At 38.9% G+C, this 15,733-nt stretch overlaps 1 protein-coding gene across 2 annotated transcripts in view; it reads right to left on the minus strand.

Annotated features, from left to right (window-relative positions):
• The window catches only part of ARHGEF28 (Rho guanine nucleotide exchange factor 28), a 160,512-nt gene extending 148,615 nt beyond the window's left edge, over positions 1-11,897 (minus strand). The window contains exon 1 of one of the 2 annotated variants that reach the window (XM_088129801.1): positions 11,669-11,876. In XM_088129801.1, the coding sequence (XP_087985927.1) occupies positions 11,669-11,675 (7 nt within the window). In that variant the 5' untranslated portion in view covers positions 11,676-11,876. Of the gene's footprint in view, positions 1-11,668 lie in introns of both variants that reach the window. The other variant, XM_088129802.1, reaches the window with a different exon arrangement.
• Between the last annotated feature and the right edge of the window lie 3,836 nt (positions 11,898-15,733).

Raw genomic sequence — 15,733 nt, forward strand, 5'->3', positions numbered from 1 at the left:
TAATGATACAGTTGGAATGGATTCTGAGGGCCACAAATTGCCACCTTTGCCCTCCTTATATGGAAAGGGGGGAAAAGGAAAAAGAAGTAACTGAAGAGATATTTTCATGCTTTTAGGACTAAGAAATAGATTTTGGAGGCAGAAGGGAATCTGAAGTATAACACCAAAGAGCAAGAAGTTCATTTTCAGAAGGTATGAATTGTAATATTGTGTTAGGAACTAGGTAATCAGTTTATTAAAGCTATATTAATAAACAGCTAAAGGTTCTATAACATCCTTCTTCCAACAAATCCACAGTGAACATCTCCAAAAATTCTGGGGAAATTACTCAGAATAAAACATATTAGAACGTAATGAATTGCAAAATATTCTCAACACAACAAAAATCATATCGGAAATATAAATAATGTAAGAGTACATAAGGAATCATTCTTGTTGAAAATTATTTTTTTTATTCAAGATGAACATTTTGCAAAATCACTACACCTCTGTTTGGCACAGCCTGTAATTCATACTATGCAGTATGCAGTGAGTCAGGTATTACTTAAACATTTCTTCTCCTGGATCTACTTTTCTCCAATATAACAAAATGAACTCCTTTGGTAAAAATTCACTACTGTTACTACAGAAGCTGTTTCAAATGTTACCTTAATTAACTACATACATTCTCTTCTATGTGTAAATTTCTAAATAATTTATTTCACCGTAAAGATTTTGATCTGCCAGCGGATCAAAGTTGAGATTTCATAATACATTCCCCACAAACAGATGTTCCTTCTACCCAGCATGTCAAACAATGAAGTATGCAATTTTTCCTAGGTCTACATTCAGAAAAAATATTGGCTTCACTATACCCTTACTCATCATTTTTAAGATACACTGAATTGCTATGTAGGTAAGTAAGAGCTAAATCCAAATTTCTATAAATGGAATTGGAAGTGAAATGGAGTTCCTCCGCCCAATTTCTACATCTTAGTTTGCCGATCTCTTCCCCTATATGATATTTTAAATTATTTTTTAAATTAAAAAAAAAATGCCAGAGACACACTTGGAAAATGAAAATGGTGGCTGGCTACATCCTACCTGCCCAGAAAAAAGACAAGTAAATTGATGTAGAAAAGAACATTTAAGAACATCTAGATGGGTGGCAAGGAACAATCTTAATATTTTGCATACTGCTAAACTGGTGCTTTGAAATTGGCCATACCTCCACAGCAGCTATTTTATGGGAGTGCCAACAACATGCCCTCAACATTTCAAAGGTGTCCATCAAATGAAAAAAAATGCTTACTTTAAATTATACAATGAAGATTTGGAGGGAACACGTAAGAGTTCAGGAGGAGGGAAAAACTTATCCATTGTCTGTTCTGATAGAACATCGGAACACTTGTATCATTCACTATTTTCTTGAATTCTCATGGAAATGGTGTTATGGAGCAATTCCTAAATCAAATTTGCCTGGCATGGTTGATCTGGCTATCTAGGCTTTTCCTGTTGCAGTTCAGAGCAGTCTTTCACAACCTGGAAATTGTGCTGAACTACATCTGCTGAGCATCTTGAGCTAGTGGGGTAGCATATAAATCTAAACAAATAGATAAATATCCCAGCAACCTGTTCAGGGAGAGTAGGCATTGTAGTTCAATATACCTGGAGAACACAAGGTTAGGAAAGGCTGGCGCACAGTATTTTAAACTCTACTCCCTCATTCTTCTCCCCAGCTCAGTATCTGTCATGGTTTTGAACCTTCAATGCAGTTGTATACCATCACCCCAAATCTTCAGAAAGATATGGAGTATGCTTTCATGACATGCATGCTGGAGATTTTATCAATTAATATGGAGATCTGAAAACCAAATTTTGCTTTCTCTTCTACTAGTCAAGAAGCAATTTTGAAAAGTATCCCTAAATAAAAATTAACATCAGGCATACTTAGGAATGGCTGGTGTGGGTCTTCCGGGCTGTGTGGCCGTGTTCTGGAAGTTTTGTTTCCTAACGTTTCGCCAGCACCTGTGACTGGCATCTTCAGAGTGCAGGAGCACAGACAGGAGCAGTTCTCTCTGTGCCCCCACAGGGCACAGAGCAGTCACAGGTGCTGGCGAAACATTAGGAAACAAAACTTCCAGAACACGGCCACACAGCCCGGAAGACCCACACCAGCCATCGTATGCTGGCCGTGAAAGCCTTCGACAATACGTACTTAGGAATATTTCTTCAGCTCCTCATTACCTAGCAGAATTATGCAAAACTACCCAAATGTACCTGATATTCCACAGATTATCTATATTGCAGAAATCTGTTTTTCTTGACACACAATGTGTCATGTTTGCAAAGGATATTTGCAAACAGGCAACGTTCTTTCCTGAATGTATAATGTGAGCAAATCAGAATTGAAAGGAAAGAAGTAGAAAAAGTTGATTAAAGGGTACTTAATCCTTTTGGTCCATAATTATTCTCAAATCAGATCAGATTCAGCTGTTACTCTCTTCTCCATAGTTTAATCTCAGCTACAAAAACGGCAATGCCAGCTGCCTATAATAATTATCTGCAATCTGTATACTGCAGAAAGATTATAAACATTAAGCCCCAGGAAAGAAGCAAGTAATACTTATATACCAAACATCTAGGTACAAAAGAGTTGAAATTACAGTCTAGCTGGCTATAGATTCTAGTAGTTATATTCCTAATACATCCAGGGAGTGCCAGCTTGGAAAGGCTGCTATAATATCACTTTCTAGCTTGTGTTTTATTAAAGCACTTTGCCAAAGATATGTATCTACCCTTATGATGCTTTTTGTTTATACTCTGAGAAAGTCTCCAGAGAAAGTCCATAAAAGTGAAGCAATTTTTAAGGCTGCTTGCTCTTAGCATTCAGGTTTAGAATAGTAATTCTTTTTGTCAAAAGGCAACAGTATCTGACTGCAGAAAATGCAAAGGCGAGAAGGTGATCTTAGTACATCCCCAGTAACTACAAAATGATCCTTGGTTCTATATATTTCTTTATAAATGCACACTAGGTTTCAGTGGAACTTATTCTCTCATAAAATTCAAAACCTCCTTTATTTCAGTCTGCTTCTTCAAACTGTTTACAATAGATTCTATACCAGAGTTATGCACTCCAAAGTTGCTGAACTACAGCTTCCAGTATCCCCAAGAAACATGGTTACAGTAATTGTGTAGGATGCTGGGAGTTTGAATTCAGCAGTACTGAAGTCACTTAACTGTGCTTTGCAATGACTGGCAGCGGCCTTCCAGAATGTGAAGCAGAGCAGTCTTTCCGGTCACCTGCTACCTGAGCATTTCGTAAATTCTCCACATCAGGAATCTGCTGCTAGTGTATTACCATAAAGTAATAATCCCTGACCAAAGCAGATGTGCGTAATCCGTAAGTCATCCAGTGGCACTAGAAACATTTCAACATTAGATGCTTGTCTGCCCAAACCAATTCCAAGCACATTCTGGAGTGAAAAGATATGTGATAGCTATTCTTATATCACCCCTGACCGGCATTATGCTGAGCAACATCTCAAGCATCAAACACCCTGGGGAACATCCTCAGTCTTCCATGCAGAAGGATAGCAGCAGCCATTGTTTTAGAAAACACTCATTATTTCCTTTCAATAAGCCCGGGTAGAGTCCCACGTTAATGGTATTTCCTGAAACGGACGTGCAACAGGACACATAATTGATCCTCTTTGACTTCCTGCTCTTGTACAAGATCTTGTTAATATCATAAGAAAAGCCGTAATGTTAGCCCAATTTGAGCAGACCCTGAACATGAACAGAAGCAAGCATCTTAAGACGATGAATTGTCTCAGAGATGAAGCAAAGCTCAGGGTTTATTTTCTTCTTCTTCCTGGAGGCACTGGATTATGTTCTTTGTGATGCAAACTTCTTTAGTGTACATTAGAACCTGCATATTGAAAAAAATTCCCCACTGCAAAAGCCTCAATTGAGTTATCTCTGCTTGCCTGAAAGTGAAAAACAAAAGGCATTGTGTAAACATGGTAAATTGTTTTAATGGAAAAAGGGATTCTGTTAACAATTGTTTTAGCTTGCATGCCTTTAAAATGAATCAGATTAAGCAAAGTACATAACATAAAATAATGCTGGTAAAGTGATGGTTGGGCACACAAATTAACTTTATTTTTCATTCTCCCTTTCTACCAGAAAGATTCATGCTGCTATTGTTTGACACTGTACAGCAACATCTAGCACCTGCCAACTGCTTTTAAATCCAAAGATGGAAAAGCAAATATTTAGCACCACACAACACGAGTGGCTCAATACATTCAACGTATTAAGGAATCCATGCAGTCACACCAAAACCTGAATCCTGTGTATTGACAGAATCCAATATGCATAACTGAATAAGTAAAATGAGTAAGTAAAATTATTGCTTATGACAACAGGACGCAAAACAATTTTCAATTAAGGCTAGGATCAAAAGAATTACTTCCATGGGATATTTCACCTTTTAAATTAGAACAATAAATTCTGTGTCACAACCTACTTTCCACAGTAGGTTTGATTTCATGTATGGTTTTCCATGCGATATAACCAGTAAATCTTTTTTGCAAGAATGCCTCTAAGAATTACAAAAATGAAGGGATGGGGCACTATAACCCAATGCTTTGTTTGTAAGTGTGCCTACTTTCCCATGAAAAAAGAATGCTGAAATAAGCTGGCAAAATAAGGAGAAGTGGGGTGGGGAAGAAACAATTAAAAAGGATGGTAGAGAGCAACTTCACCAACTGTTAAAAAGGATGGTGGAGAGCAACATCAACTTCGCCTTCTTGTAAATATGACTGGACATCCTCACCATGGCAACCCTTTTGTGAGAAAATCCCAAACATGCTTTCAAAATTCCTAATATACTGTTCAGCTTCATACCTATCCATAGCCCAGAAACAGATATTCTTTTACATCATTTTTTTTTTGCATTATCTGGAACAATCATACTTTCTTAATTGACTCGCCAAGCAGACAGCTTAACTCAAAGACAAGGACTCTTCAAGACTGTTTTGCTAAATTTTCAAAATAAGTTCCTCTAACCCAGTCAAACTGGCTCCCATCTATTTCCTGTTTGACACCTTCTGTTAAGCAGCTAACGTGAAGCAACTTGCTTAAAGAGATATGGTGCTGACAAATGTAGGGCTCTTTAGAATTTTCAGAGCCTATTTTTACTCCATCATAAAGCACAAGACCAATTTTATTCTTCAGCCTAATGTTTAATTCATTTCCTCTTACTCTTCTTCAAAAAGTTAAATTTAAATCTGTATTAGTAACTTTATTATAATCTTACTTCAACCTAATCCACTTGCATATCATAAACAACACCTGAAGACCATGACTGAAGAGTAAATATTGAACAAATGGAAGTCTCAGAACCAAAGTCAGTACCTAGAAGTATGATGCCCACAACTTGCTAATCCAGATATAAAAGGGTGCAGGAACAGCAAATGGTAGTTCACCAACAACTCCATAATTCTAATCATGATCTAAAGAAGTATGTGCATGTGTAAGCTTCAGGTAAGGAAAGAAGTAGAGTAAACCATATTTATCTCTATAATTTGCACACAACAACATGAGGACTCTAAGTTGACCTGTCTTGATATAGCATTTACATTCTAATTTCTCTACCACCTGCATTTAAAACTCCAGCATCCATCAACCACTAATCATAAGGGCCCAAGATGGAGAACATATCAACCTGTCTGCATCCAAAAGCTGCAGCCTAACCTTGACACAATGTCTTTTGCAGGCAACCAAACCTTGCAGTTTTGGCCTACCCTTCAGCAACTTATTTGAAGTAGCGTTACAGCAAAAGTTTATTAAAAAGCTGGAAGATTCTACTTCTCTGTGGTTGGGACCACAGATATATAAATGTAAAACATCTTGCCTGGTCTTATAGCAATGCACAGACTACAAGTTCCAGTCAGCATTCTTATTGGCCTTCAGCAGAACTTATACATTTTGTTCTACATCTGGCCACAGTTCTATACAGACAATAGTTACATCTCTACTGCACTTCTATAAGGCACTCTTGGTAGGGTGTCCCTGAAAGCCATCTTGATATTTCAGCTGCTGCAAGGTGAACACTGGTGCTCAAAAAGCTAGCCAAAAAATCATAATGACTAGCCAATTAATGATTCACTAATCAGGCTTAGTGATGATTATTCATTGTTTTATTTTATTAAAAATATTTTATTAAATATATTTTATTATAAATATATTTTATATTTTTATAATTTTAAAAAACTTTGTTTACAATTATAATCAAATAATATGATTAAAAACCAAGATAAAAAAGAATAGGAACAGAGTAAAAAGAAAAATAATCTATTAAAATAAAAAACAAATATTGCTGAATTAATGCTGGAAAGACCAACATAGAAAGATGTATTTCTAGGAATTGTTTAAAACATATCAATATGACCACATACTGGCCAGCATATCACAGAGAGGTGGTCATTCCATACAGTAATTCTGTCTCAGAAAAGGTCTGTCTTTCTACTGATACCAACCAGCATTCTGCAAGTCACAGGATGGAGAACAGGACCTCCCTTGAAGATTTAGGCACCTGCAAAGCTGATGAAGTTAAGGCACCCTTTCAGGTTTGTTCATTTATATCCCACCTTTCATTCAGAAGCTGAAGGAAGCATATTCAGCACTACCTTCTATCTTCCCCACAACAACTCTGTATGGTAGGTAGGCTTAGAGAAAGTGCTTGGCCAAAGTCCCCCAGAGAGTTTCCATTGCTGAGGGTGGAGAAGAACTTGGGTCTTTGTCCAACACCTCAGCCACTACACCACACTGGCTCTTTTACCCTAGTCTCACTTCTTTCTGTGTTCATTTGGCTTTGGCTTGCCATGCTGTATGATCCCAAGTACATATTTATTTGCATGTATAAATTTATATGACTTAATACACATTTAGAAACAATTGCTCTCTCCAAAACATACATACATACATTTATTTATTTAATTCAATTTTGGTGCTGCTCCACTGTAGAGCAACTCACACACTTATGTCATGCTACCATGTGGAAGACTGACTGATCTATGTGCCTGCTCAAACTGCTGGCCAGATGCTAATTTCAAGGGAGAAACTGCAAGGGTCCTGTGCGCACATGCTTTCTCTGTCTCTGTCTCTGTCTCTCTCTCTCTCTACACACACACACACACTCTTCAGGATTTCAGCTGAAGGATGCCTTAAGCTAGGAACTCATTTTCCTTCAAGCAGAAGGCCTTTTCTATTGTGGACACCCTCCCGCAATGACAAAACATGAGTCAATCTTATTTCATTTTAGGCATGTGCTGGATGCATTCTTCTTTACCGTGACATTCAGCATTTCATGACAGTATTGCTTTACTACTCATGACCACAAGAATCAATATTTTAATATAATGTTTTATGCTTTATAGCTTTAAGATGCATTTTAATCGTGTAGAGTAGACTATAGAGGTTCTGCAGGTACCCCTTCCTTTTTTTATATATAATCTCATACTAAAGAGTTTTTGTGATTTTCACTGAGTGTAGACTACCTGGAAATGCACAACTAGGAATATCGAAATGTTTCAAATAAAGCAAATATGTAGAGGAACACTCTCTGAAATACAAATCATGGCTGCTCCTCAGAAATGGAAGAATTAACTCTCCTCCTTACATGAAGAATGACAGTCCGAAATCCAAATTTTACCTCCACAGCTACTATGTCCAAGACTGTCAATATGGTCAAAGTGCTGGAGCAAGACTGGGGAGAACTAAGCCCAATCCACAATCGGCCACAGAAGCTGAGTGATTTTAGAGCAATCTAATTCTGCCCCATCTGTCCCACAGAGCTTTTGGGGGAGAAAATGGGGGAAAGACTGCTAGGCATGCCACCCTGAGTTCCTGCACGAGATGTGAGAAATAAATATAATGAAGCAATAAAAGAAAAACCAGTTTAAAATAAAAACTTTCTATCTGGCTTTTTATCTAGTCTTGGCTGTGCTGTTCACTACATCCTGTGGTAGTAAATACCAAAAATTAACAATACGTGTTTGAAACAGTACCTTATGTTCTAGTACAACTGCTAATTAGATTTTTTTTTTTTTTTTTACCAACACAAGTTCTAAGATTTCGAGAGAGGGAAAAAAACTCATTGTAAAACTATTTTATGATGTGGAAAGAGCAGGTAAGCATAATTTTATAAAATATATCCCTCTTCCCTCCAAGTCATTTTTTCCTCTACACTACATTCCAACTTTACCAACTTTCATCATTATTTTGATTGTCCATTTTTATAACTTTTCCAAACCCTACAGCATCCTTTTAGGGGCAGGGCAACCTGACCAATATACAATATTGCAAGTATCACTGCACTATGCATTCACTTACAGTGTTATGATACCAATATTTTAATTTCCAGTCCTTTTTCTAATATTTCTACATATTGCTGAATCATTTTTCATCACTGCTTCACAGAGATGATTACTTTCAGTTAGGTTGCTTGGAACACAGTCCCCAAGCCCCTTCTATGGTAGTTGCAGCCACTTATTTTAGCAAATACAGATTTTCACTGGAAACCTTGCAGCACTGTCCCTCTTTCCTATCTCTATGCTCATTCCCATTTCCAATCTCACCTTTATTTCTTCCACATTCCTCCTAGATTTAAATTATGCTTCTCAGGGTCAACACACCAGCCTCTCTTCATGCAAGCAGCCTCTTTTGGGAAGCCTACAGCCACATTTTATTTTATCATAGCTACAACAGAAGACTATACAAAGCACCTTAAGTTATTCTAGTTTCTGCCTTCTAAAACCAGGAGAATATATTTGCATCCAAAACCTTACTAATCCGTATGGAAACTCAAGTTTTATCAAACAAACAGGGCTCAGATTTAAATAGCATTAACAATCCAACAAAGAGAAACCACTCTTGGTCCACTTCGGGAAAGAAGGGAAAAATTTGAGCAGGTTATTCATTTCAAAGATCTTTTTACTGAGAGAATTCCGTTTGATAGTTTTCCCCCTATCACCTTCCCTGCCAGGTACAGTGGCAGTAATTCCCATTTACACATTAATATACTGTAACATCATCTTACCCTCAAACTAAGCAAACAGTTGCCGAGAGAACGTACGTAGCATTTAAATAATGAAGCTCTAAAACTATAGACTTTATGCAATGGTTTTATATGGCTGACTCATTTAAAAAGCATGCAATCTTATTATATCACTTGCTTTGTTCCACCTAAGTAGTACCTTGTACAGCTATTTTTATTTTGGTTACAAATACCTCAAGATCAGTTATGAATGGCAAATCCCTGTCTGTCTACACATTCACCCAAGTGTATAACAATATGCAAGAAATTTTTAGCTGATGTTTTATTTTGTTTGGTTAGAACTTATTTTATTGTACTTAATTGTTATAAACCTTCCTGAAATCAGTTTATAGCAGAAGACAGGAAAAGAAAGAAAATTAGTCTTGTTTTCTTCAACAAACACACAGGTACCCGCCAATAAAGGTTCACAGCCCCTGCTCTATATATTTTTTAAAAGGAAGCTGTTATTTTATTAATACAGGTTGCATATAACCTGAAGCAATTAACACATTTTACATTCCCAACCTCTTTAGCAGGCACAAAATGCAATTTCTCAAGAAATCTCCATTAGTTAACGAGCACAAAAGTCCAGTTAGTGATACTTCTTCCCTTCCAATTAAATGTGGAAGGATACTTATACTCACACACACACACCCATTAATTTCAGCAGATGTACAGAAAAAGGAATCATACTCCTTCAAGAAGTCTACTTGCTGGACCTACGAATACTCTGGAGCAACTCTTCCTAACTGGAAAAAGACAAGGCCACTTGGTTGATCAAACAGAGCTGTATCGGCAATCTCCTTCTCTACCGAATTTATACACTGAATGCTCCATTCTTACATGATGCAGAAATGAAATTATTATATTCTCCAAATGCAGAAAAAATATGAGGCCTCCTGAAAGCAGGTGGTTTTTCTGCACTTCTTCATCAAGGCAATTAAATGATGCAACCACACATAATACGTACATGAAACAAAGCAGATGCTAATCAGCAAGGTGCAAGCCCATAGCAGTGACTCATATGGAGTTGTAGTAAGCCTTCTTTTGGGGAGCTGAAACACTTCTATGTTTCTGCACAGAGATAATGGATCACTTAATCACACCTGATACAAAGAAGTAGCAGTAGCACTCACCCTGCCAGACAAGAGAACTAACTACAACATGCAGGGATAAAATATACAGCTTCCTTTTAGCTTACTGGAGTCTTTAATTTATTTTCTTTACAACAACACAGCAATTTGAAGAATTACAGGCTCACATCAAAAGTCAGCCATGAGGATATGGTAAAAATGCTGCAGTTTAGAACTGTTTCATTTTGTTCATTTCTTTTTTCATGCTTCATTTCATTTTTACACTGGCACACTATGCAAAAACATTTGCATTAATGTGTCAAATTACAAGAAAAGGTGGTAAATTTTGCTAAGAAAACATTACACCAAAAATGTATTTAACAAAATTAACCATTCAATTTTCCCAGCAATCTAGGTTGACAGATCAGAACTGCATCCCAGGGCTGAAGTCCTCAACCATAAATGCCTTTAGAAATCAAGGAGGATGAAGGAAAAAAGGAATCAGCTCTGATTTTCCAACAAATATGGCACAATGCAGCAGGGAAACAGAGAGCTGACTTAGATATATAGTTTCATTTGGCCTCTTAAAAAGTTTGCTTATATTTCAACTTGTTGCTCTATAAAAATAATTTTTTTAAAAAAAGACCAAGGTAGGTTTCAAGTCAGTGGTTTCCAAACATCAACTTATTTTCAGGTATGCCTAAGGCAGATACCACAGGTGAAACAGGCATGAATTTCACTGTGAAATCAAGTTTAACATGTTTTATGGCACCAGTGCAGACAAGTCCTAAATCAGAAGTATTCTACTACGTTACAATCAAGGAGCTGCTCTTGTGCTAGAGGTAGAAAATGGCTGCTGTAACACAAGCCTCTGAGTCACACAGAACTCCTTACTGGGAAAGACGGAAAAGTAAACATTGTTACCCACTGTGGTCTAAATACTAACAATACCATATTTGCTTGAGATGAACAACTTTTTGAAACCTGACTCTTATATAAATTCATTTAAGACTTCAACTTGCACAAAACTTTCATTGTGGCAAAATGGAAAAGTAGAGCAATGTTTTTCAGGAAACACAGAAAACTTGTTTGCAAATGCAAATCCCCCCTAGCCTACAGGAACACCGTTTGTCTAAACTTCAAAAAAAGAGCACTATTCCCTTGGCCCCGGGTTTCCACATTCAATATGGTACCCACTGGTAAGACCGCACGCAGTCAAAGCAGGCAACTAAGCCCCTTTTCTAACTGGGAAGAGCCCCAAGGGCTCCAGGTGAGCCTTTTCTCAAGCGCTGCCTCACAATAGCCACAGCTGCACCTGCTGGATCATCGTTATTCGAAATAAAGCGTCTTTTACCGAAGGAAGGGGGAAGATAGCAAGGCAGCGTCTAGGTAAGTCGTCCATCGTTAGAGAAAAAGCAGCCTTCCTGTATCCCAACGAACCTCTCTCCCCCCAAGCACGACTCCCGGTCCTCCGGGAAAGCGGAGCCGCATTTTCCCGCAACGACGACGTTACCTGTCATTCCCTCCACCGGGACAGTCTCGAAGCGGCCCCGGTGCAGAGCCGGGGCCGCGGCACTCCGCCAGCCCCGCAAAGGAAGGTAGCGCGCGCCCCCGGAGTCCTCGGCTGCCTCGCTCCGTCGCCGGCTTCTGCTATCGCCACCTCGGGGGCTCCCGGGTCCTGGGCGGGGCGAGGCGGAGCTTCTCACTCAGAGACTTGTGCTACTGAGCGCGGGCAGAGCCGCCCCAAGCGGCGAAAAGGAGTGGTTGGGCAGGCCGCTCCGTTGACGAGTTGCCCGCTCGCTGTCTGGCGCGCGAAAGAGCTCTCGCCTCCCCATGGGGAGGCAGCGGTCTGCGGAGACGAAGTTGGAGAGGGAGCGAGCGACCTCCAGCGGATCCCGGCGGGCCTGGAGGGGCAAAACGCGGATCTGCTGCGCCCGGAGCCACCAGCGAGCGACTGCGGTTGAAAAGATGGGGGAAAGGGAAGGGAGGCGCTTTTCCTAGGCCCCCTCAGATGGAAGGACCAGCGTACAGGCCCTGATGCAGAAGGCCTAGCTTACGTCAAAGGGACTGTGTTTGTCCACTAAAATGTAGTTGGCTAGTTGTGTCGCGCGGGGGTTGTATGAATTCAGCTTGCTACACTGATTCAATAAGTGAGCATGAGGACTAGCATGTTATACTAACGGCCAGTTTGTAAGGAACATATTTCTCGTTCAAGGCAAAATTAATCAGCTAAAATGTAGTGTAATATGAGTAATCCAGTAGTAATGTATGGCTGTGAGAGCTGGACCATAAAGAAGGCTGAGCGCCGAAGAATTGATGCCTTTGAACTGTGGTGCTGGAGAAGACTCTTGAGAGTCCCCTGGACTGCTAGGAGGTCAAACCAGTCAATCTTAAAGGAAATCAACCCTGATTGCTCATTGGAAGGATCGATAATGAAGCTCAAGCTCAGATACTTTGGTCACCTAATGCGAAGAGAGATCTCTTTGGAGAAGACCCTGATGCTGGGAAAGATTGAAGGCAAAAGGAGAAGAGGACAGCAGAGGATGAGATGGTTAGATAGCATCACTGAAGCAATGAGCATGAAACTGAGCAAACTCAGGGAGGCAGTGAAGGACAGGAAGGCCTGGCGCAATATGGTTCATGGGGTCATGAAGAGTCGGACACGACTCTAACAACAACTAACGACTAAACAACAACAACAACAAATATGAGTAAGCTGTTGGACTTACACCGTATCAGAAAGACCAAGTTTTAAGTCCCCATTCGACCGTGGAGCTGCACACCCATTTGCTCTTTTTTCACTCCTGGTTTAGTGGACAAAAAAGAACGGAGTTCAAGGGTATCCTAGATGTAAAAGAAGTGGGAAGTCAAATAATATTATGCTTCTGAGCATTTCAGAGTCTTAAAGTGTTACTCCCTTCCTCCCTTTGTTCCACATACAGAAACCAGCTGTGTCAGTGGTTATGGCAATAGAATAGTGTCTTCTTTTTTAAAAAATTGCATAAGCTTTGATAGATTATTTAAAGAGAAATTGCACAAGAATTAAGATACAAAAAGCAAAGTAAAAGATGAACAACTACTCAAAAAATAATAGACTAGTTTTAAAGGTCTAGGACAAGGTTCCGAGTAAACTTGTCAGTCCTCTACTAGAAGTGTACAGCTTTAAAGTTTCTGCCACCAGCTACCAAGAATTTATCCTGGAATTACTACACACCTGGTTAATTTGCTATAGAAAGCTGCCTGGAATGTGTTACAAGAGATGGGGGGGAAAGGAAATGCCAGGAAAGCACCAGAGAAAAACATAGTTGGCTCCATATCTCCTAAACATGCTGCAACATGCTTAGGACAGAAAGAGATGTTTATATTTTGGGAAGAGTGGGAGAGAAACAGTCCCAGTCATATCATTATGCAGATAATAAATTCAAAGCACAAATAAAGACATTCCCCAAATGAAGTTCAATTCTCTAATTTTAGAAGATTCCCAAGACTAACACCTAAATCGTTTTTTTCAGGATTGTTCTGTTGACTGAGGCAGATACTGCTGCCAAATGATTCTAGACCAACATAACAAGCAAATACTTTGTTCTTGGGATTGCATGTCAACACAGATTGTATAGTATGCAAAAGTTTTCACAGTAAAGCTTTTACTACAACTCTGGTGTAATGTTCACATAGATGAAATTTCTGTAACAGATAACATTTTGGAAAAAATACTGTTTGAACCCCCTCCTGAAATTAGCTTTCAGAATAACTTATGAATTAAGAGACTCCCTTTACTATTAGCCTTTTTACTACTATTAAACCGCTTAGTCACAAGAGAGTGTTTAAAGATCTTCCTCATTATGAAAATGACTGCCTCGGGTGCTTACCATTGATTTAGCAACTCTAATCAGAGTTGCTAATGAAATAATATAAATTAGGAGATCCAAGCTAGGCAATCCCAGTAGCAAATTTTGTGGTACCTTAAACAATTCATTGCATATATATTTCATATATAAACAAGAGACAACTACATCAGATATATGGAATGATATCCTAAACTGGCAGGCAAATATACTCTTGGGTACAGTAAGAGAAAGGTGTTATTTCTTTTTACTGAGTTCTGTTTTATACTTTAATTTACTGCTGAGATGGGCACTCAAGGCATTAATAAGTTAGAACCATAGAGTTGGAAGGGGCAGTTTAGACCATCAAGTCCAACTCTGTTCAGTGCAAAAGTTAAAACATCTCTAAAGAATGGTTGTTTAGCCTCTGCTTAAGCAGAATCTGTGAAGAGAAGTTTACCATCTCTCTGGGTAACTGGTTCTACTGTTAAATTTTTCTAACTTAATCAGAATCTTACCTTACATCTGTTGTTCTGTGTGCTGCATTCTGGAAGAAGAGATAGCAGGTAACTTACCTTCTCTATGACATCCTTTCAGGTATTTGAAGAGTGCTGTCATATGCCTCATGTCTGCTACTTGGGAGAAAGCAAATCTAGACAGAATATTAAAGTGCAGAGACATCATACTGACAACAGAGCTACATAAGGCCATGGTTTTCCCAGTTGTAATAAATGGCATTGAAAGGCTGAACAAAGAAAAAACAATGCCATTGAATTCTGGTGCTGGAGAAAATTGTCGAGAATACCTTGGACCACAAGAACAAATCATTAATACTAAGTAAAGTAAAACCAAGCTTCTCAATGGAAGCACTAATAAGGAATTAATGCTTAAATATTTTGGACATATAATGTAAAAGCAAAATCCACTGGAGAAGACTGATGCTTAGAAAAATGAAAGCAACTGAAAAAGAGATCGACAGAAGAAAAGATTTCTAGATACCACAACTGATGACACAAATATGAGGTTGCAAGAAAACAAAAAAGCAATTCCTGACCATCAATCCTGACAAAGTCCATCTGATCACAAAAGTCAAAAGAACAATGACAACATACTGTATTTTCCCTCAGTTGTCTTTTCTCAATGCTAAACATATCCAGCTCTTTCAATGCCTTTTCAAAGGATTTAATCTTTAGTCCCCTAATCACTCTTGTTGCCCCTCTCTATTCCAATGTCTATAACTTGTTTTTAAAAGGATGATACTCAGAACTGAACGCAGAAATCAAGGTGGGATTTGACCAAAGCAGAATAAAGAAGAACAATAGCTTCCCTTGATTTGGAAATTATACTCCTATAGATGCAGCCTGAAATTGCATTTGTCTTTTGTACAGCTACCTATACTACTGGCTCATACTCAGTTTGCAATAAACTATTCCATGATGTTTTGTGCTATGTATGCGTAGTATAGGGGTGTATAGGGTGTCCAGGAAAGGGTAGCACCTCTGGTAGAGGGCCTGCTGTTCCTTTTCTAGGGCTGCTCATTCATCTTTGGTCCCCACCTGGCACTCAGCTCTCACCTGTGGCTCCAAGTAGCTGTAACACACACAGCAGCCACACCCTGGTAAACCATCTCAGCAGATGGGCCAAACCAGCTGAGGGTAGCCAATGGGTCTTTGATTCTCAGTGAGATAGGGGATTTGTCTATCCCAGTGTGTGAAGTCTGGCCCTGGCAGATTGGGTAGAGGAGACTGATCGAC

The sequence above is a fragment of the Python bivittatus genome, unplaced genomic scaffold (genome assembly GCF_059951505.1).
Source record: "Python bivittatus isolate LINGU-HERP-01145 unplaced genomic scaffold, Pbiv_v1 ctg000850_np1212, whole genome shotgun sequence".
Classification (NCBI taxonomy): Eukaryota; Metazoa; Chordata; class Lepidosauria; order Squamata; family Pythonidae; genus Python; species Python bivittatus.